General features: G+C 38.4%; 1 protein-coding gene across 1 annotated transcript in view; it reads left to right on the forward strand.

The window, feature by feature from the left end:
- The window catches only part of LOC140513941 (neurexin-3-like), a 46,634-nt gene that overhangs the window by 11,482 nt on the left and 11,695 nt on the right, over positions 1–23,457 (forward strand). Inside the window, exons 2-4 of the mRNA XM_072623895.1 lie at positions 3,906–4,287; positions 10,002–10,192; positions 10,652–10,825. Coding sequence (XP_072479996.1) covers positions 3,911–4,287; positions 10,002–10,192; positions 10,652–10,825 — 742 coding nt within the window. The 5' untranslated portion in view covers positions 3,906–3,910. The remainder of the gene's footprint in view (positions 1–3,905; positions 4,288–10,001; positions 10,193–10,651; positions 10,826–23,457) is intronic.

The raw sequence follows: 23,457 nt of genomic DNA on the forward strand, positions 1-23,457 counted from the left end.
TTGAGGTTTACTAAATTTCATTTTAATTTCAACTCATTTTTTCCTGGATTTAGAAAAATTTTAAAATCCAAATGCTGTCATCTTATTTGCTGTACCTTATTGCTTAATATCTGAAAATTTGAAAGGATGTCATCTTTGCCTTTATTCAAGTCATTAAAGACAATGTTGAATTGGATTAGGACAGAGCTCTGGTTCCCTCCACCAGAGACATTCCCTCTCCAGGATGACATCAATCCATTAAATCTTTTGGGTAAGATCATTCAACTATTATGTATCACACCATGCTTACATGTGAAGTTACAATTCCAAATTCCCATTTGTTTCTACCAGTTTTCTCCTATACCGTCAAGCAAAATATCAAAGTTTAAGTCGTCCTCCAAATTGAGAACCCTTTGTATGCTTTAAGATGACTGTCATGCCTCTTCTTATTCAGATTATACTTCCCCAGTTCCATCAACCAATCCTTATATGACATGATCTTGAGGTCTTTTTCCATCTTGGTCAGCCTCCTCTGGACACTCTCCCCTTCGTCAATGCTATTCCTAAAATGAGGTACAAATAGGAATGAACACAATATTCCAGATGTAACAAAATAATGATACACAAGGGCTGAGCACAAAGGTATGGCTACCTTCTTTGTCCTGGAGGTTTCCCTCTTAACAAAACCCAAGATTACATTAGGGTTTCTTGACTTTCATGTGATACTGTAGACATGTTGAATTCATAGTCAGCTAACATCACACCACTTGATCTTTTCAGACATGCTGTTCTCTTGCCATATCTACCCTGAAGTTGATTTTTAACTTAAACTTAAGACTTTACTTTTATCCCTATTAAACTTACTTTCAGATTTAGCCCAATGTGCTAGTTTGTCAACATTCTTCCAGATTTTGACTATGTAATGTCAGTTGCAAATTTATTACTCATTTTGCATCTTCCTCCAAGTCACTGACAGAATTTTTAAGAAGTCCAGGGCCAAGCACAGATTACTGGGGCCCTTTACTGGAGAACTCTTTCAGAGCTGATATCTCCCCATTAATGACTGCACTTTGGGTCCCAGTGATTTAGATAGTTCTGAATTTGTCAAACTGTGCTCCTGAATAATCTAAGCCATATCTCTCTATCTTGTCTATAAGAACATGAGAAACTGTCAAATATTTTATTAAAATCTCTATAAACTATATCTATGGCATTCCCCTAATCTTCCAGTAAATTGGTCATAAGAGGAAATGAAATTAGTCAGACATATCCAAGTCAGTTCTTTGTGATCACTGATTTCTTTTCTAAATGTTCCCTGACAATCCCTTTAATAAAACATTCTAAAATTTCTCAGAAATCAGTCAATCTCACCAGTCTATGATTTTACTCATTTCATTTTTCAGAAAATTGGGACATTTATATTACATTGAACTTGTAACAATAATCTCATTCTCTAGACTCTTGCAAAAATTGTGGATGGTGGCTTCACAATCACATCTGTTATGTCTTTCACTTTCCAGGCATGTACTTCATCTGGGTTTAGTCACCCCAAGTTATCAAGAGCAACTTGATGCTCTTTTACTGTCATGCCACTTATTGTGGATTTCAAGTCACCATCTGCCATTTTTTTTCATTCCTTTCTGATTGAAATATCATTTTCCTTAGCAGAGAGGCAGAAACAAATAAGCTTTGAGTCGTTATGGCTTCTCTCTCTCATCTGTTGTAATTATCACATCTAATGCTTATGCGGATCTTCAACTTTGGAGTTTTCATTTTTCTTATAAGCTCATTAGCAATTTGACAGGTGCACCTAAATTCTTTTCACTTGCTTTACCATCTCCTTCCTTGTCCTTCAGCTCAAGTTCTTCACTATTTTTTTTTAGCTCAAAACTTTTCTCTTGAGTCTTTCTCTTTATTCTTAAGTCCTCTCAAATTTCCATTCCTCAAAATTCAATCTCCAGACTACTTCATAGTCCCCATATTTTTCATATCCTCTTTTTCACAATTATTTTTTATTTTTCAGCTTTATTCCTTGTCCTTTTCCTCTTCATCCACTCTTCTCTGATCACCAAGTGATCTCATTCCTGCAAAGGGTCTAGAAACATTAACCAAAGACTCTAGATTATATCTAAAATATAATAATAATAGATGAGGAACAAGACCTGCCATTTCATTCGTCTAATGAATTCCCAGATGACCAAACTCCATATTCCAATGCAACTCCCCAGCAATGTATAGCCTTAGCTTATACCTCTAGCACAGAGCAGTTTTATGACTTGACCAGCATCACATGCAGAGTATGTGTCAAAGGTAAGACTTCAATATGGATCTTCTGGGCTTCAACACTAGCTCTTTCTCTTTTATTTCCTGAGGCCTGTCATATCATCATCATCACCACCACCACCACCATCATCATTGGCAATCCCATAGTGCTTTGATATTTATAAGTGCTTGCTTCAACTGGTAAATCCACGAAGCCAGATGCATGAGTATTACTACTCTCATTTTATGGACTACTCTAGGAGAGGTTAAATAGAATCACACATTTAGTGTCAAAGGTCAGACGACTTAAATCCAAAGCTTTAGACTGAAATCAAGAGTCTTTCCACTGTTCCATTGCAATTCTGAAACAAGAAACACCTGAATATCAAGAAGGTATATTTGATTGCTTTGTCCTTAGAAATCCATTTATGCAGTTTTTAATGATTTATATCTTTAAGGAAGTTCAACAATGTAATTGCTTTATTACTCTGTGGGATATATCCTTTAAGTTATAAATATTATTTACCATTGTGCATCCAAAACACCACTCAAAAACTTGCAAATAAGAACCAGGTTTTATGGGTTTTTTTGTGTTCTGTTTTGTTTTTTTGCTCAATGATGATAACTCACACATATGTATCACTTAAAAATTTACAAAATACTTATGACTAATAATCTGAATTCAGGAGCCAAAAGGAAAAAAAGGTTTAAGTAAATGCCAAGTTCTGTGAAAAATTATTTTAATGAATTCCTAGCACCGGTTTCCATGCTATTAAAACATGATATATTAGATTAGAGAATTACTTATTAAAAATTTGTCAGAGCTAAGTCTCATTCTCAAATATTCTATCTTAACTTTTTTTGTTACAATCCTACATGCTACTATGTGCATTCTGCCATAGAAGAAGAACCTCACAGTACCTGCATTGGATTTCTGTTTCCAGATAAAATTTATTCCTCCTTTTAAGGACTAAAGAGTATAGAATACTAGATGTATGACATATCCTTGAAACTTTGCTAAGTTGAAGATGACCAAAGTCTGCTTTTTATGTAATTTATACCAAAAAACCTAACATTGTTTTACAGAGGCAGGACACGTTAATAATCATTTGATTTTCAAGTTAGCCCTTACCTAAAATTTCCTTTTCTACTGTTAGGTATTTGAAACATCTGCTTGTCAACATATTTCAAGAATGAGAGAACTAGGAAGTGAGATCACTAAGAATGAGATCACTTCTTCTCATTGTTGTTCAATTTTTCTTTTTTTCCTAGTTGCGTTTGACTTTTTATTATCCCCTTTGGGGTTTTCTTGGCAAAGAATGGTTTGACATTTCCTTCTCCAGCTCATTTTCCAGATGAGGAAACTAAAGCAAAAGGGTGAAGTGACTTGCGCAAGGTCACATAACTATGAAGTGCCAGATTAGAATTCAGGAAGATAAGTCTTTCTGACTTCAGGTCTGGTGCTCTATCCACTGTGTCATCTAGCTTAAGTGAGTTATATTATTGGTTAGTTGACTTGGTGTTTTATCTTTTTTCAGGTAATTTGATTATTTCTCTTCATGTTATATATAGAAACAAGTCGAACCTAGTAAATCTTTATTTGTCCTCTTGCTAATTGGTTTCTTATTTCTTCTTTTTTTCACACCTCATTATTATTCATGCAGGTACAATGGTAGGTGACCATACACGCTTAGAGTTCCACAATATTGAAACGGGCATCATGACAGAGAAGCGCTACATCTCAGTGATCCCCTCAAGTTTCATTGGCCACCTGCAGAGCCTCATGTTTAATGGACTCCTTTACATTGACTTGTGCAAGAATGGTGATATTGACTACTGTGAGCTAAAGGCCCGTTTTGGCTTGAGAAATATCATCGCTGACCCTGTCACCTTCAAGACCAAGAGCAGCTACCTGAGCCTGGCCACTCTCCAGGCCTACACCTCCATGCACCTCTTCTTCCAGTTTAAGACCACCTCAGCTGATGGCTTCATCCTTTTCAACAGTGGGGATGGCAATGATTTTATTGCAGTTGAACTAGTCAAAGGGTAAGTGGTTGGTCATCATATGTTTCATACTTTAAGTAGAAAGTATTGAATCAAAATGGATATTAAAAATATCCACTTAGCTAATTAATTTCATCACCCTCTTTTTATCAGTCAATGAATCTTTTAAGTGCCAACTATGTGCCAGATGCTGCAATAAAACATTATTTGCCCTCATGGAACTTCCATTATATCAGTTTTCTAGGATGACTAGGGTGTTATTTGGGCATAGGAAAAGGGGGAAAATCTGTATCCATATCCATATATATATATTTTCTAAGTTTACCATTGACTTAATACAAGTAATACCTCATTTTGTAACTCAATACTTCCCTAGAAACCACATTAAAAAGTGTACTTTTTAAAAATAATAATTAATTTTAGTCTTTAACATTCATTTCCACAAGATTTTGAGTTCCATATTTTCTCCCCTTCTCTCCCCACCCCAACCCCAAGATGACATACATTCTGATCACTCCTCCCAGCCTGTGCTTCCCTCTATCATTCCCCCTTCCTATCCTCCTCCCCCTCATTTTTTTGTAGGGCAAGATATAGAAATCTATCTATACCCCATTGCCTATATGTCTTATTTCCCAGTTGCATGTAAAAACAATTTTTAACATTTGTTTTTAAAACTTTGAGTTCCAAATTCTCAATATAGGTTATAGATGTGTAGCTATGCAAAATATTTCCATAATAGCATGTTGTGAATGACTATATTTCCCTCCATCCTATCCCCTCCCCCATTTATTCTGTTGTCTCCTTTGACCCTGTCTCTTTTCAAAAGTGTTTGCTTCTGACTATCCCTTCCCCCAATCTGCCCTCTCTTCTATCATCCTTCCTCTCTGTTCCCCTTCCCCCTACTTTCCTGTAGGGCAAGATACCCAATTGAGGGTGCATGTTATTCCCTCCTTAAGCCAAATCCGATGAGAGTAAGATCCACTCATTCCCTCTTGCCTCCCCCCTTGTAAAAGCCTAAAAAGTATACTTTTGCATTCATCTTTTCAAGAATGTTGAATGCACAGATAAATGAGGCAAGAAGTGAAACCAAATACATCTTAATTTTTTTTTATTTTTTTTTATTTAACTTTTAACATTTATTTTCACAAAATTTTGGGTTACAAATTTTCTCCCCTTTTATCCCCTCCCCCCCCCAAACCCAAGCATTCTAGTTGCCCCTGTGACCAATCTGCTCTCTCCTCTATCCTTCCTCCCTGCCCTTGTCTCCGTCATCTCTTTTGTCCTGTAGGGCCAGATAGCTTTCTTGACCCCTTAACCTGTATTTCTTATTTCCCAGTGGTAAGAGCATTACATTTGATCCTAACACTTTGAGTTCCAACTTCTTTAGCTCCCTCCCTCCCCACCCCTTCCCTTTGGAAGGCAAGCAATTCAATATAGGCCAAATCTGTGTAGTTTTGCAAATGATTTCCATACTAGTTGTGTTGTATAGGACTAATTATATTTCCCTCCATCCTATCCTGACCCCCATTACTTCTATTCTCTTTTGATCCTATCCCTCCCCATGAGTGTCGACCTCGAATTGCATTCTCCTCCCCATGCCCTCCCCTCCATCCTCCCCCCCACCCTGCTTGTACCCCTGTCCCCCACTCTCCTGTATTGTGAGATAGGTTTTCCTATCAAAATGAGTGTGCATTTTATTCTTTCCTTTAGTGGAATGTGATGAGAGTAGACCTCATGTTTTTCTCTTGCCTCTCCTCTTTATCCCTCCACTAATAAGTCTTTTGCTTGCCTCTTTTATGAGAGATAATTTGCCCCATTCAACTTCTCCCTTTCTCCTCCCAATATTTCTCTCTCACTGCTTGATTTCATTTTTTTTTAAGATATGGTCCCATCCTCTTCAATTCACTCTGTGCACTCTGTCTCTATGTATGTGTGCGTGTGTGCATGTGTGTGTGTGTGTGTGTGTGTGTGTGTACTCCCACCCAGTACCCAAATACTGAAATGTTTCAAGAGTTACAAATATTGTCTTTCCATGTAGGAATGTAAACAGTTCAACTTTAGTAAGTCCCTTATGACTTCTCTTTGCTGTTCACCTTTTCATGGTTCTCTTCATTCTTGTGTTAGAAAGTCAAATTTTCTTTTCAGCTCTGGTCTTTTCATCAAGAAAATTTGAAAATCCTCTATTTCATTGAAAGACCATTTTTTCTCCTGAAGTATTATACTCAGTTTTGCTGGGTAGGTGATTCTTGGTTTTAGTCCTAGTTCCTTTGACTTCTGGAATATCCTATTCCATTCCCTTCGATCCCTTAATGTAGAGGGTGCTAGATCTTGTGTTATCCTGATTGTATTTCCACAATACTTGAATTGTTTCTTTCTAGCTGCTTGCAATATTTTCTCTTTCACCTGGGAGTTCTGGAATTTGGCCACAATGTTCCTAGGAGTTTCTCTTTTTGGATCTCTTTCATGCGGTGTTCTGCGGATTCCTTGAATATTTATTTTGCCCTCTGGTTCTAGAATCTCAGGGCAGTTTTCCTTGATAATTTCATGGAAGATGATGTCTAGGCTCTTCTCTTGATCATGGTTTTCAGGTAGTCCCAGAATTTTTACATTGTCTCTCCTGATTCTATTTTCCAGGTCAGTTGCTTTTCCAATGAGATATTTCACATTATCTTCCATTTTTCGAATCTGCGCGGTATGTTCTGAGATATCTGTCTTTCTCATAAAGCCCTTAGCGTCCATCTGTACCATTCCAGTTTTGAAAGATCTATTTTCTTCAGTGAGCTTTTGAATCTCCTTTTCCATTTGGCTAATTCTGCTTTTGAAAGCATTCTTCTCCTCATTGGCCTTTTGAATCTCTTTCGCCAATTGAGTTAGGCTAGTTTTCAAGGTGTTAATTTCTTCAACAATTTTTTGGTTCTCCTTTAGCAGGGAGCTGATTTGCCTTTCATGCTTCTCTTTCATCCCTCTCATTTCTCTTCCCAGTTTTTCCTCCACCTCTCCAACTTGACTTTCAAAATTCTTTTTGAGTTCTTCCATGGCCAGAGCCCATTGGGTGGGCTGGGACACAGAATCCTTGATTTCTGTGTCTTTGCCTGATGGTAAGCATTGTTCTTCCTCATCAGAAAGGAAGGGAGGAGGTGTCTTTTCTCCGAGAAAGTACCCTTCAATAGTTTTATTTCTTTTCCCTTTTCTGGGCATTCTCCCCAGCCAGTGGCTTGACCTCTGAATATTCTCCTCACACCCACCTCGCCTCCTGGTCCTCCCAGCCAGCCTTTGGGGACTGAGATTCAAATGCTGCTTCCCGCCTTAGGGCTTTTGGCAGGGGCAGGGCTGCTATTCAGTGTTAGATTAAGATCAGGTGCTGAGGTCGGGGCAGGGCCGCCTCTCAGGCCCAGTTCCCTCAGGGGGTTTATGCACAGACCTTCCACAATGGATCCAGGCTCCCGCCCGCTTGGGGAGCCCCTGTCTGCAGCCGCCTCTCAGCTTCTATCTCCCGGGGGGGCCCGAGCCATGGGGGCACCCCACTCCCCTCTCGACCCACCAAGGAGACTCCCTCACCGACCCTCATCACCTGTGGGTGGAGGGGCTTGTGCCGCTGCTGGAGATCCCGTCGTTAAAGCCTGCTCGGATCTGTACCTCTTGGAGCCGTGGCCGGCGCAGGTCTGGGCTGGGCTCCGCGTCTGCAGCTCGACGGACCTTTTGTGAGAGGTTTGCAGGTCCCTCTGTGGGTGGAGGGACCCTCGTGGCTGCAGGATATCTCGTCCCCGTAGCCCGTTAGGATCTTTTCCTCATGGTGTCGCGGCCGCTGCAGGGCTGCATTCAGCTCCCAATCCCGGCGCCCAGTCCACAGCGCGAAGGGCCCCCCGCGAGAGGTTTGCAGGTCTCTCCGGAACAGAAATCTCCCTCACTCCAATATTCTGTGGCCTCTGGGTGCAGAATTCACCGTGGGTTGGTCCCCTCTAGCCGTTCTGTGGGTTGTGGGTTCGGAGCTATGTGTATGTGCGTCTTTCTACTCCGCCATCTTGGCTCCGCCTCTTAATTTTTTTTTAACATACGAACAATCACTCCTGAATAACTATCTTAGACATGGACAGAAACCTCTTAGCACTTGAAAGTGGCTAGAGAAGTAGGTGGGCCAATCCTTGGGACATGGGGAAAAAAACAAGAAAAACACAATAGAGTAAACCCAGTGCTGAAAAATGTTCTAGGAGTATTTAGAGTTTGCATATGGTCTCATCCCTAGTGCTCATTGCCCAAGAACTTGGGACCTTTTCCCCCTCAATTTCTCCATCCCTAATCCTGTCCTGTTATAATCCTATTTGAGAGAATCAATGATTTGGAGTTGGTATAGTGAGGTTCCATTTCACCTGTTTGTCATATTAATAGAGTAGGGAAGAGGGAATCATCCACTCCACTTCAAGGTTGGGTAGAGGTATCTCATGCTGAGACCCAAAATATGTTGGCCCCAGAAATATAGTTGCACATTGTGGTTGGGTTCTATGACACTTTTGCCATGCTAAATATATTGTAGAATACATGGTGATGGGGAATATTGCTTGGTATCTTTTATAGTTAGCTTGCAAGCCTGTCATGTATATAATGTTCTTTCTGTGGATAAAATGCACTCTCAGTTCAAAACAATGCACTTCTGGAATATAACTATCAGTAAATTGGGGACTGCCAGCCTTGGTAGTTCTTAAGAATCATTGAGAGTCTGGACAAGGGCACTTGGAAGCAGCGAAAAGCAAGGATTTGGAATCTTAAATCAGTGCCCCCATAAAATCCAGCTTTGATGTCCAACATGATGGGGAGGTGACTCTATGGTCTAGAGGACTATACCAGTAGAGCAAAAGCTCTTTCAGGTTTTTATTTTCATGCTGGTTAAGACTTCAAGTACAGTCCTGGCAACAAGACTACTTTGTAAGGTTCAGCCTGGCTAATAAAGAGAGATCAATCATCGATAGACTGTCTGCTTAGTGATGAGTTCATTGATATGGCAGATCATGAAATAAATCTGTGCTTCAATTGTTAGACTTGTAAAATAATAATAATAATAATAAACTAGCATTCATATAACTCTAAGGTTTACAAAGCACTTTGACTTATGCTATTTAATCCCCACAAATACCCACAGGGCTAGGTGCTATTTTTATCCCCATTTGACAAGGAAAATGTAATAGACAAAGATTTAAGTGATTGCCTAGGTACTCTCAACTAGTAAGTATTTATATTATATTATAAATAAAGTATCTGTTATATAATGACATTATTAATATATTACATTTTATTATCTACTTATATTATACATATCATATATATTTATTGTAACTCAGATCTTCCTGACTCCAAGTCTAGCACTTTATTCACTGTACCACCTAATACCTTGAACTATAGCACTCCTCGTGACTTTCAAGTATTTTAGACGTGGAAGACTAAAAGCAAGTGCTGTGTTAATATGAATCACATAAGATTAAATCATTGATTTGCAGAACAATCTATTTAAAGACCTTCTTCTGGGGATGGGAAATATCGCTTTCTACCCTATAGAGCATATTAGTGATTCCATTAAACAAAGTTAAGATGTAACCTGTGGCTATGGATGTGATTGTATACATGTGAAATCTATTTTATATGCAATTATTATTTTTGTCATTTTTACTGTGATAAGCATAAACATATTTGTGTAAATATATCTGCATATACAAAACTTCCCTGACCACCAGCATTTAATCAAGTGATTTTTATGCCCTTTACAGCTATATACACTATGTATTTGACCTTGGAAATGGTCCCAATGTCATCAAGGGTAATAGTGACCGACCACTGAACGATAACCAATGGCATAATGTTGTCATTACCCGGGACAACAGTAATACTCACAGTCTCAAGGTGGACACCAAGGTGGTCACTCAGGTTATCAATGGCGCCAAAAATCTGGATCTGAAAGGTAAATTCTTTAAGAAATCTTGACTTTCCTAGCTTGTGTTGTTGTTGTTAATTTTACCTATTTTCCAAAAAAAGCTGTACAGAAGTGAGGTAAATTTATCAAGTTGAGAGCAATGCAGCTATGCTGAATTATCACTCCAAAGTTCAATTCTTTCTTTTCTCTATTTGGCCATAGCTCAAAAGTTGCTTGCAAATTTGGAGCTATGTGAGTATATATGTTCTATAAATCCTTCAGTACTTATCAGTGTAAAGTGTTAGAGTAGTTACTTTTCAAAAAAAGAAATTCTGTGATTTGGAATTTAGGGATTTTAACAGGCATAAGCATGTATAATAAGTACATATTTACTTGAAACACTTCCCCCCCTCAACTATATTAAATCTCCTATAATTATTTCAGAGTTCAAAGATTAGACACCTGGATTCATCTCCCTCTTCTTCCCCATACCAACTTTTTTTTCAGGTGACCTCTATATGGCTGGCCTTGCCCAAGGCATGTATAGCAACCTCCCTAAGCTTGTGGCCTCACGGGATGGCTTCCAAGGCTGCCTAGCATCTGTGGACTTGAATGGACGCCTGCCAGATCTGATCAATGATGCTCTTCATAGGAGTGGCCAGATCGAGCGTGGATGTGAAGGTACCCTATCTTTTAGTTTCACTCTGGTCCCAAGCATTAGCCTCCCTGCTGCGTCTGCCAATGCCTCCTTCTTCTGTCCCTTCCCCTCATCCTCTCTTTTCATTTTTTTTAACATCTCAAGTCTCGTCATTATCAATACATTCATGCCAATAGTTGGGTTTATATGCCAAAAGTCTCCTAGAGCTGCAATGAGCAGATGTTTTGTGTAGCACTGCATACTTGCCTACAAGGGACTTCCCCAGGCATCAATATCACCATATCCATTACTTTTACCTTCAATTCCAGGATGACTTAAGAAAGGACAGAAACTTTACAATGACCATGAATTATTCAGTACAAATTGGGAAGGGGGCGGGTTAGAGCAATCCAAATGCTACAAACCAGTGACTTACCAGCTCACATTGCAAGGAAGCTTCAGGTATACCTACGGGGACAGCACAGAAAGAACTTTTCCTTCTGTTTCTCTGGGGGCTGTCCAATTGTCAGTAAGTCTGTTTTTCACCAGCAGAGGGTAGTGTTGAACACTTTTAATTCCTAGAGTAATAACTGGTTCTTAAGTCTTTTGGAATGGCAAAACCACATCAGGAAGACCCACACTTTTTTCAAATAGACAACCCAATAATTTCATGTCATACATTACTAGAAATGTTCAATGACTAATTCTAGACCAATAAAGACACCGTTTTGTTGACCTATGATTAATGCTGGTCAGTCTCTGGTGGTTTGGTTTTTTTCCTGCATTGATTGAACTCATAAATTTAACGAATCTAATAGAAACAGGAAAGGAGTATCTTTCTGTGTGTTCTTATATTCCACTACAATTTTTTCTTTTGAGATCCGTTGGAACATTTTATAGATTCCCTGGGTTTCATCAGAACAGATTTAGAAACAGTACTCTAACAGATTTTGTTATACTCTGGATCTCTGATAGTAAACGAGTTTTTTCACCTAGGCTGCAAGACAAAGTGAGTGAGTGTCCATCAATTATCAATATGTCAGAATTTTTTCATTTAGAATGGTTCAGCCTCGTGTTGTCTTATTTGTGCTTACAATATTTTCTTGTGGACCTCATTAATTTACCTTGTTGAAATGTGGTATTCCATTTCCTCCTTAGTACTCAATTCCATTCCCATCCCCCTTTTATGTTCACTGGATGCTCAATCATGTCCATCAAGCACACTCTAAAAGGTTTCCTGTCCACCCAATCTGGTCTGTGGTTGTAGAAGCCATTTCCTGTCTCCTAAGAGTCAGTTTCCTCTATTCTTTAAGTAAAAAGTTAGAGCATCCTTTCATACCATTCTGTTTTTTCTTTTTTTCTATATTTTGCTGATAAATTCTTTTAACTGCATATGGCAGAGAGATGGTATGGACAAGATGGAAAGGACTATACCCAGTACATTTTGAAATTGCTTCAGATTCCTTTGTCCTTTAAATTTCATTCTTTATTCTGAGAAATGTTCTTTGTGCCTGTTTTTCCACTGTTTTCAACTCAAACAGAATAACTTTGTTGTGAACTCTGCCTATAACCATGAGAGAGACAGCATTTGGAATTCAGTGTCAGGCCTAAAGTATAGATTCATATAAACAAAATGGGATTTCCAATGATAACAAGCAAGAATGATGCTTGTATCAAGCAGATAATTGAATCAAAGAAGATAATGGGGTTAAAATGATCAATAAAGTACACGTCACTATAAAATATATATCATCATCATTGCTATTTCTGATTAGGAGCCATGCAAATTCAATAGTTTGAAAATAATTAGAATATTAAAACATATAAGCTGAATACAAAGAAATAAAACCTTAGTTTCCTATTCGAAAGAGTGATTCTAAATTACATGTGAATTCTAAATGAAAGCTTTTATGGAGGCATTTTTTAAAAGTTGTTATCTTACAGGTAATTGGGTGCCATATAGAGTATTTTTTTAATACGCAATGTATCTATATCACTAGTAAGGACTCTTTCTGAATCCTACCATGCAGTTTGGTGTGAAATTAATTATTGTTGGTTCTGACCTTCCTTTTGAGTATGGGCAGTTGTCTAAAGCCATACATGATGACTTGATGGATCAACTCCATGACAAGCCCTGTGAGTCTAATAACACTGCACTCTATTGCCATGGAGATAATTATGATGGCTACATGTCAAGCATTATAACCTCCTCACTAGGTGGGTTGAAGTGGAAGATGAGCTCTAAGGGAAGGGTCCTTGTTTATTATACATAAATGAGTAGGGTAATTAGCTTAAGTGGCCAGGAACAGAATGCCTGAAACGTGAATTAAGTCATGAATCGATGTCTTTGCAACGATGTGCCATTTTTAACTAACCCCAGTAAGAGTCCCCAGGTGTTTCCATGGATTTGTGAAATAGAACTATTAAGACTATAAGGAGGAAGGAAAGCCACCCTTTGACCCTTACAGTACATGAGCATGAGCACATGCATGATGCACACACACACACACACAAACATGGGAATCTAAAAAGAGAGATTATTGTCATCTTGGGTTTTTCAAATTATATAACTTGCCAAATAACCTCATAAAGGTTTTTAGATGTTAATTTGATTGGAACCATAGGAAATGGTTCACATTTCTTCTAATAGTGCCCATTTATAGAACAAGAGAAGGAATGGGGAGGTTTTGTTGCTTCTAGATAAACCCTGTATCTCCTCGTAATATTTAATTGAAAGTGAATGTATTTTACTCTCACACCTATAGAGCAAATGGGCTAAAATAAGTTACATATTCTTATCACAGCCATTGGTAATGCCTCCTGTCACTTTTGTGACACAAGAGGCCTCAGTTTCCTCATTTGTAGAATGAAGCTGTTGGATCAGATGGCCTTTGGGGCCCCTTCTAGCTCTTGGGAAACTGATTTATGATCCTATGGTATTAATGGAATTGTTGATTCTTCCATTCATAATACAAAGAACTGTTTTTCCCTCACTAGCTCTGATTCACTAAAGAAAATAAGAGAACCTAAGTGTAAAGCATGATATTTTTTTAAAAAATCAAGTTTTCTTTGGTATGTGGCTCTCTTTAATTGGGGTGGATATATGGCATCGACAACGTGTCTTGTCCGAGCAAGGCCTCCACCTAATCACTGAGGTTGGATTCTTACTTTACATCTCTAATGACTGTTCTCCTGAGGGATTAAAGGTTCCCTTGTAGTTCTGCTAGAAAGATCAAGAACTGAGTAATTCATAAATGTTTTCCCACAGTAGTAGGTAGAAACTCTTAAAATAATAATATATAAGCATTGACAGACAGGTGGTCAGCGGAGAGGGGTAGGGGAAGTTGACATGCTAATTCTCAAGCTTAAATGAAACAGAATAAAGAAGTAATGGTTTGTGGAAATGGGCTTGAAGTTTTGCAGAAGCAGTCTTATTCGTATTTAAAACAACCCTGAAGAAAAAACCTAGATCTGTTTAGTGTTCCCAAATCCCTTTGTGTCAATGGTCAAATAAGCTTGTGATTTGAGTTCATCCTTTTCTGGTATCACTTGTGGAAGGGACCAAGGAGGGTTCCTTAAATGAATGCTTCATGTTAAACTTTTTAATGTTCAGAATTTTTGTGCCCTTTGAGTCCCCTACACATCTCACACCCTGCCTTCCATGAAATTCTTCTTTTCTTTTCTCTTTGCTTAGCCAGATTCCTTGAAAACCATTTGCTCTTGATTTTCTGTTTTGGAGTTGATTTTGTGAATGTGAAGTTGTTGCTTATTGCTTCTGCTTTGCTGGGTTTGGTTTTGCATTGCTCTCGCTTGGCTACCTTGGGCACCATCTTGGCTCTTACCAAACCCTCCATCCGTCTTTATTGTCTTTGAGTTCATTGGTCCATGCTGCCTTCACTCCATCTGTGTGCTTATTAATTGTATGATCTAGCTGTGTTTGTTATGCAGGTTGCTTTTCTTTTTCTGTAATGTTACCCTGGTTTAATCTGCCTCTTACTAACCTCTGGTTATTGTTTTCGCTTTTTTTTCTGTTCTTTTGCTAACAAAGTTGCGTTGACCAAAGCTGACCTGCAAGGTAGAGAAGGTTCTTGTTCCCATTACCACTTTGGACTGAAAGATACCCTGTATAATTCCTTAGTATCTTTTCTTCGTAGGCTTCCATGCAGTCACACCTCTTGGTCAACAGGAACTGTGGGTGGGTGGAGGTGTGTAAGTAGTTTGCTTTCCAGAAAGGAAGGCAAGGAGCAGAAGATTAAAAAAAAAAAAAAAAGCCTTCAAAAGTGGCATCAGGGGAATGGAGAGAGGTGGTATTTTGGTGACCAAAGAGGTTTGACAGCATCCATTATAGTCACTATCTACAAGTAAATGGGTCAACTTCTTGAAATGTTTAACGGTTCTTCAAATAGCAGCTATTGAATATCTGACTGCCACACTATAGAAGAAAACCAACCCTTACTGGAAAAGAAGGTGCTTTGGGCTTTTAATTTATTATCCATGGCCTCACAGAGGTCATTTATTCAGGCAGAACCTTTGAATATATGGACTTTTCAAAGAGAATAGAATTTTCTCTTAATTCATTTGAGAGATTTTTTTAAAAAAGTACTCAGAGGATATGAATGTTATAAAGATGTATTTAGTGATTTCTATCCCTCATTAAAGGTATTGCTATTTTAATTGAGCATTTTTATTCCCTGTTTTGAGGTGTAAAGTAATGGTGTTATTGGGAAAGAAAATTATTAAATTTATCCTGAATATCATGTCTGCATGTTAGATGTCAGAAAACATCCGTGGCAGAAACTGCTTCACCATACCATTCAAAATGACACCTTCCAGAAATGGTTACTTACACATTGGTACTTCGGTCTCTGACCTAGAACATTCATGCCTTTGTTGAAGTTTTTTTCCTTTTTACTATTTAACTGTTGCAATTTATCTCTATGGCTATCAATGCCTAGCCTAAGGAACTTATTTTCTACCAAAGGAAACTAAACATGTTCACATATAAACATCAATATGTACAAAGTAAATAGAATAGAATCCTCAGCTTCTCAGTGTAGCTTATGATGGTGTTTACTATATGCAGCAAAATAAATACATCATTTGTAGTGGGAAATCAACTTAGATGCCCCCAAATTCCTTGTTCTCTTTCATACTTAGAAAAGTAAGATACAGGATTCATGCAGAGAGGTGGCCATGGTGGGATTTATTTTTCTTAGCATGAAATATAAATTTATCAAAACATCATCCCTTCAGTTGAACTTTTTTTCAGCATATTATCTTTTTTAATATGGTCCTCCATTAAAGAATTGCAGTCATCGGTGAGTCTTTTAATTTGCTGTCACATTTAGATGAACCCTGTTTCACATTTACAAGCTACTCAGCTGACTGTGGTTACAGCAAGAACTGACTATATTCTTTCTTTGTTATCTTTCTCTTTTCCTGGTTCAGGGAAAAGAATTGGAGACTCAAATTCCTTTAGTTCTTGTATTCCTGACACTGTGGAAAGGATCATTAGTCATACATCAATGTCTTTATCCACACCTGTGACACAGTTATAGCAACTGATTATCAAATGAAGCATGCATATTTGGATATTTTCTCTGCCTCTCTCCTTTTTCCCTTTCTCTTCCTTTCCATGTATTTCTCTTTTCTTCTTTCTTTCCCTGTCTTTCTCTTTCTCTTTACTTCCTCCTGTTTCTCTCTCCTACTCTTCCTTTATCTCCCTCTTTTACATACACATGCACACAAATCATTCTAATTTATCATAGTGTCATGTGTCTCTCATCTTGAAAGATAAGGGAAGGTCATCCTCAATAGCTGAATAAAATAATGCACTCAAGAATGACTGTCCTTGTTTTTTTCTGAATTGCTGCTTTATCTTGAGGGGTAGAATATTCTTCTAGAGATAGAGATTTTTCTGGAGGAAGGCAAAAGATAATCTCATTGTATTTATTTAATACCAATTTGGACTTTGATTTTTGAAACATGACAGTTAAAAGTGTTAAGCAAGATAATTTTGTCAGCTTTATTATGAGCTAGTTGAAGCACGGAGTGTTTATCCAATCATGACAGTTGCTCAAGTAAGTGAGAGATCTCTACTGCAGTCAACTGAAGTGTAGTAGAGGGTTGTCCATTGGTGATCTAATTAGGAAAGAGATATATTTCTCATCTCACATCTTCAATTCTATTGACTTAGCAAGAAAAGCAACTCCTACAGGTCCACTCACAAGTAATTTCCCCTCTTTTTCCTGTGAATTTTAACATGTCAAAAGGTCTCATGCTTTCCGTATGAAAAGAACAATGCCCTAAATAGCCAGGAAACTGGGGTTTTATCCCGGGACACTGAGCCTTACAAAGCACTGATAGTATCTGTATTGCTTCAGCGGACTGGAGTAACTTTGGTCAGCCCCAAGTTGGTGAGGACAGTTCGTTAGAAGAGGAAGCTATCAGGTATCTATGTTGTCCACCCAACCAAAAGAGTTCCTTCTGAGCCCATCCTCATCCTATTCCCTCCCCAAGCATATTGTCTTCCAAGCAATTCTGTCCTGGGCTCTTTATCTTGCACTCACTGGATGGATCACAGGGTCTCTCTCAGTCGTGGGCTCTTGTGTGCCAGGGCATGAGGCCTTGCTTTCCTTGCCATCCACTGCTCTGCCTCAGGTTGAAGACTTCTGAGCCTTGCCATTCTTTTGGACCTTCTTTTGTATTATTTCCACCAACTAGTGTGTTAGCTCCTTGACAGCAGGAATTACCTCCAGTTTCCCAGATAGTTAGTCCAGTGCTTGGTGCATAGCAAGCACTGTTTATTAAATGCTCATTAATTTATTCATCCACCCCAAATTCACCCCCCCCCAACTAAATTTATCTGTTAAAGAAAAGACTTGCAATTTTTTTTGTGTGCCTTTTGTCCTCAGCACAGTTTGTGGGTTCTGACCTGGATCAGAATTGGCAGTTATATTTCTGGAAGGAAGTTATGTTCCTTAAGTCAGAGATTATTTTTTTTGCTTGTATTTATATATCCAGCACTGAACCCTTCACATAATCAGTGACAAGTAAATGTGTGTGAGAGACACACTGAGACAGAGAGAGATACTCAGAGAGAGAAAGATACACAGAGGCAGAAAGATAGACACAGAGACACAGAGAAGAGAGGGGAGAGAGAGAAAGACAGAGACACAGAGACACAGAGAGACAGAGAGAGACAGAGAGCAATAGAGAGAGTTTCCCCAGGAGTCTAAACACAAGAAAAAGAGGATCTTTAAAATGAGGTTATATTTCATGGGATTCATTCTAGAGCTAGGTCAGTGAATTCCACTGGAGGGCCATAAGGTCCAAGATATGAATAATATTTTCTCTTTTATTCTGGGTATTGAATCAAGATATATTCACTTAAATTTGTTTCTCTGTTCTTTTACAATTTCCAGTTCCTAGTTTTCCTTTGCAATGTGTTTGGATTAATTTTCAGAAATGTCCTACAGTGAAATTTTAAAAAGCCTTGATGAAACATTGGGGACACCTGGAATCTAGATGTTGCTTATTTCCAGAAAACCAACTGATGGGTTGAATTTAGGTACCCAGGGGTACCTAAATTACATGCATAATTTTTGTTCCTCCTCCACTTGTCCTATCCCCCCTTTAATCCTATATTGTTATCCGGACTGTGAGAAATTTGGTGTTTTCCCCACACTTCTTCCCAATATGTTTTCTTAAACTCTATAAACTGTAGCCATATTTGTCAGTTGGGCTATGCCTCAACCTCTGGCTTGATGCCATGTAAATGATGAAAGCTGTTTCCTTAAATGTTTGGCATTATTGGAGGCAATAAGATAGGCTAGATTTGAATTGAGATACCTATTATAATCCTTGCTGCTGCTTCTCTAAAACTGAGAGAAACAATGCCATTTTTTTTTTTTTGTTTTTGTTTCCCTCTTAGATGAGTTGCAAAAATATAGATAGTCAGGTCAAAAGGTCTAGCCTCCTGGTTAGTTGCAAATCCAGTTTTAAGGATCTAAAGAAGTCTGTGTTTCTCTCTCATTAGCAATGTATTTGAATATAGATTCAGACACATATTTCTCAGCTTGTATCAATAGATTCAGTGAAAAGAAAGAAGACCAGAGAGTCAATGAGCTGTCCTACAGACTGGGAATTTTTAAGTAACTTTTTATTTTCATTGTACTCTAGATAACATGTATCAGATTTTCATCTAAGGCAAGATATTTTGAGAAGGTTGAGCCTGTGGGCTTGTTTATCCTGAAAAAGAGAAGACTTGGGAGGAGGGAGGTACACAATTGTTTTCCTATACTTGAAGAGTCAATTAGGAAAGAGACTGGACTTACAGGTAGAACTGGGGGAATGGAAGAGTTGAAAAGAAGCAAATTTAGGTTTAAATAAACAAAAACTTCCTAACAATTAGAGCTCTTCCAAAATGAAACTGGTTGCCTTGGGAGACAGTGGGTTTCTCCATCACTGGAGGCCTTAAGGTTGATGTCAGTTGTCCAGTTTTTAAATAGGTTCTAGAAGTGATTTTTGTTCACGTATATGTCCTGATGTCCTTTACAGTCTTTTCCAACTCTAAAAAGTGGTGATTCTGTTTAATTGCCTCTACTGATGATTCATCTTGGCATCTGGGACAATTTCTGTGTATTTGGGGCCTCTGCCATCCTGACTCACAATTATGTGTGTTCTGGGCAAAAGGAGAATGAAAACTCAATTTAATGCTTCCTCAGTAATATTAACTCTTAAGAGCCAATCACTGAGCATATGAAGAAAGAAGGGGTTAAGTATCAGTAGATGGATACCTGTTGCCTTTCTTTTACCTCTCTAATTTATATTAACACAGAAGGGATTGACTCCTTGAACTGTAATTCTGTGATAGTACATGTAGGCTGCCTATTTTGCCTCACAGGATTAAAATTATGTTTCTTGATCATTCGCCATCCAATTCAGTAGGGGTAGAGGCAGCAGGTTTCTTAAATCCCACTTTAATTTTTCCTCCTCTCCTCTCCCATATATATATTTTCTTCTTCCCAGTGCATGATAGGAGGAGAGGGGAAGTTTGATCAAAGGAGTCAGAAAAAACAGACATTTTAAAAATTGATTCCATAATGTCATTCCGTCAGTAAATATGTTAAGTACCTACTATGTGCCAGAATTTGTGTCAAGTGCTGGAAAGATGAAGAAAAGTGAAAATGGTCCCTTTTCTCTGGGAGTTCATAGTCTAATGGGAGGAGGGAGACAACAAGGAAATTATTATGTACAAACAAGCTTACATACAAGATAAGTTGAAAATAATCAACAGAGGTAAGACACTAGAATTGTGGGGTTGGGAAAAAATTTCCTGTAAAAGATGAGATTTTAGCTTGGACTTGAAGGAATCCATGGAGACCAGGAGCAGATGAGTATTCCAGGCATAAAGGAATACCCAGTGGAGATGGCCTAGAGTCAGGAGATGGGGTATGCTATATGGGGAGTTAAAAAGGATTTCCTTGAAGCAGTGAGACTCCAGTTGAGGTTATATAATATATATTTGTAGCAGACCCATTCAGCTTGGTTTCATGATTTTATACAGGTTCATTTAATAGCACGTGTATAAGAGCAAAGGCAGCAAATGGTGGGAGTGATCCAAGGTAAAGGTTTAACAGGGCAAGAGCCACAATATATTAATGAGGGCATAGTATTCAAGAGAATAAAACAGTGTAGAGTTGAACTGGTTTACCAAAGGATCAGGAGAGTGTAGTTAGAGCAGAGATGATGTCTTGGAAAAGAACTGAAAGATCCAGGACTTAGAGGTCAGGATATTCACAATGTGGATAAAGAACAGGGTTTGAGGTTGCAAGGGAGAGGGAGAATTCACTTAATGAACTTCAGAGTTCATGAACACAGAAGTGTCACATTTGTGGGTGATGGAAAGATCCAAAGATATTACCATCCCTATATGTGGCTGAGGTAGGGTGGAACAAGTCATGGGATATGAGAAAGTTAAGGAACTAGAAAGTTAGGCTATTTGAAGTCATCTCAATATGTATGTTGAAGTCTTCCAGTAAGAGGGAGAGAATTGAAGAGGAAAAAAAAAACAAACTTTGAACAGACACTGAACTCTTTCACAAAAGAAGAGGGGGGTCCTGGAAGTTGCTAATCAACAGCTCCCAGGATTTTGATTCTGCGATTGATATGGATTGAATGATCTACAAAGGAGTGTAGGTGATGGTTGTAGTGGCAGAACCTGGAACTGGCAATGGAGAACAAGGAGTATTCCAACTCCCCTGCTTTAACCAGTGAATTACAGGAATGAGTTAAAGTGCAGTTATGTCTGGAAAAGGAGGCCAGGGAAGCTGTATCATCAAGAAGGAACTAAGTTTCAGTGAGAGGCAGATGTAAAGAGCAATTTAAAGTTGTGTGTTCGTTCTTCATTGCCGAAGAAGACTATGCCATCATAGAAATAATGACATGACTTGCACTTGACTTTGTTCTTTTTGAGTGAGGGAGGGCTGTGCAGGTCACTAGCCTCACCTCTCCTCCACAGTCATCTGAATCCAGTGACCAGATATTCATCAGGATGACTGGAGATGACCCAGGATGAGGCAATTGGGGTTAAGTGACTTGCCCAAGGTCACACAGCTAGTGAGTGTCAAGTGTCTGAGTTGAGATTTGAACACAGGTCTTCTTGACTCCTGCATTGGTGCTCTATCCACTGCACCACCTAGTTGTCCAGTGGTTAGCCCCAGTTTACTCATAAGGCTTTAAGTAACTTTCCCTCCTAAACTGAGAAGATTTGAGACAAATCAGGGAAGTGCCTGGGAAGGTAAATTAGTCAACAAGCAACTTAAAAATGTAAATGAATGGAATTTCTGCAGGCTACAAGGAGATCTTTGCTTATATTTGCAAATATAGATTTCTCCAACAAATGTGGAATGTGTGGATGGAGAACAACAAATGGGAAATGTTTTCCTTGCTGAATGCACCGGGAAGTCTCAGCAGCCACAGACTATCTTAAATATCTGAAATAGTAGTATTAAAAAGAACTGTTTTTAACTTTCAAACTTCAAATCCTTAATTCTTACCTTTTAGCAGTGCAAATGGAACAGATTGTTCTGATACCAAAGGATTCTCCTTTTCTTTTTAATTAATGTTGCATTTATACATAAAGGCACAGGTTTAAGTGTATGCACTTACAACTTCTCCAAAAGTTATTTCAAAATTTATAGTCAGAAAGGTTTGGGCTCTAACCAAGAGTGAAAAGCACAATGATGTAGCATCGAGGGCTAGCTTTGAAGTTAGAGGATCTGGGTTCAGTTTTTGCCATGCCACTTACTACTCTCATGTCCTTAGATAAATTACTTGATCCTCTGGCCTCAGTTTCCTCATCTGTGAGAAAAGCAAATTAGATTTTGTGATCTCCAGGGTCCTTTTCAGCTCTAAACTTCTACTCTTATAGGGAGAAAATTGTAGAGCACAAAATAAGAGCTCTTTATTTCAAATTTAAAGGCATTTAAAGAATGTGCCTTCTTAGTGTGACAGCTGGGTTATTTTCTTGAATGGTCAAAATGTGATGACAAGACAAAGCAAGCAACCACTTGTATTCAGACTGCCACCTTGGAAAAATATCAAACCATTTTAGAAAGATCTAATTCTTAATAATGTCCTATGAAGGAAAGTGGTGAATACTAATTAGTGCCACCTTACAAATGGGGACATTTAAGGCTTTCTTGGCTTGGCGATATTATCTACCCCAAGAATCCTGTGGACATCATCAAAAATGAAAGTAATCTCTGAAACTGAATTCCCAGTATGCCAGACTAGTTTTGTCAGCCCTTTCCCACCTCAAAGACTCTAAAATTCATAACAAAGTCTCACTATCAATGTCATGTTTCTCTGTATCAGTGAAAGGGAGCTGACTCAATAAACTTTCATGGACCTCAAGGATGTATGGTAACAGTTTACAGCTGCAGAGTAATTTAATGGGACAAGCCATGAAAAAATATGTTCTCCCACCAAGGTTATAGGAATTTTGTAGTAGTCATAAGATTTATCATGTCCAGATTATTAAAAATTACATGAAATGATGCTGTCCAATGGGATAGAAACAGTAATGGGAGTCAGAAGATGAGGCCCTGCCTTCATTGACCAGCCTTTCCAGCACTTGCTGTCTCTCCTTTCCCAGTACAAGAGTAAAAGCCACTGTTTCTTTTTCTTTCAGGTTTGAAGGCTTGCTGGATTTTGAGTTTGGAGAGACTTAATTTAGAATCTTTCCACTGATACTAGTTGTGGGATGCTCAGCAAATCACTTAACTCTAAAGAATTCTTCTTATGCAGAAGTGTCTGGTGGTATAGAATGCTAGATCTGAAGCTACGGTGATCTGAATTCAAATGTAGCTTTGAGTGATCTTGGGCAGATCACCTTATCTATGCCTCAGTTTCCTTATGTATAAAATGAAAATAACAACACGACCTCCATCATGGGGTTGTTGTGAAGTTTAAATGAGATAATATTTGCAAAGCATTCTGCAGATGTTAAAGCCCTATGTACATGCTAGCTCTTATTAAAATGGGATATAATAAACTTTTAATTACTTATTCTTCAAAGGGTTATTATGAGGTTCAAATGACAGCTAGATCCTACAGTGAAAATGAATGCTAGATATGGAAAACTTCAGTTCAGATCCTTCCTCTGATGCTT

This window comes from Notamacropus eugenii, chromosome 7 (assembly GCF_028372415.1).
Source record: "Notamacropus eugenii isolate mMacEug1 chromosome 7, mMacEug1.pri_v2, whole genome shotgun sequence".
NCBI lineage: Eukaryota > Metazoa > Chordata > Mammalia > Diprotodontia > Macropodidae > Notamacropus > Notamacropus eugenii.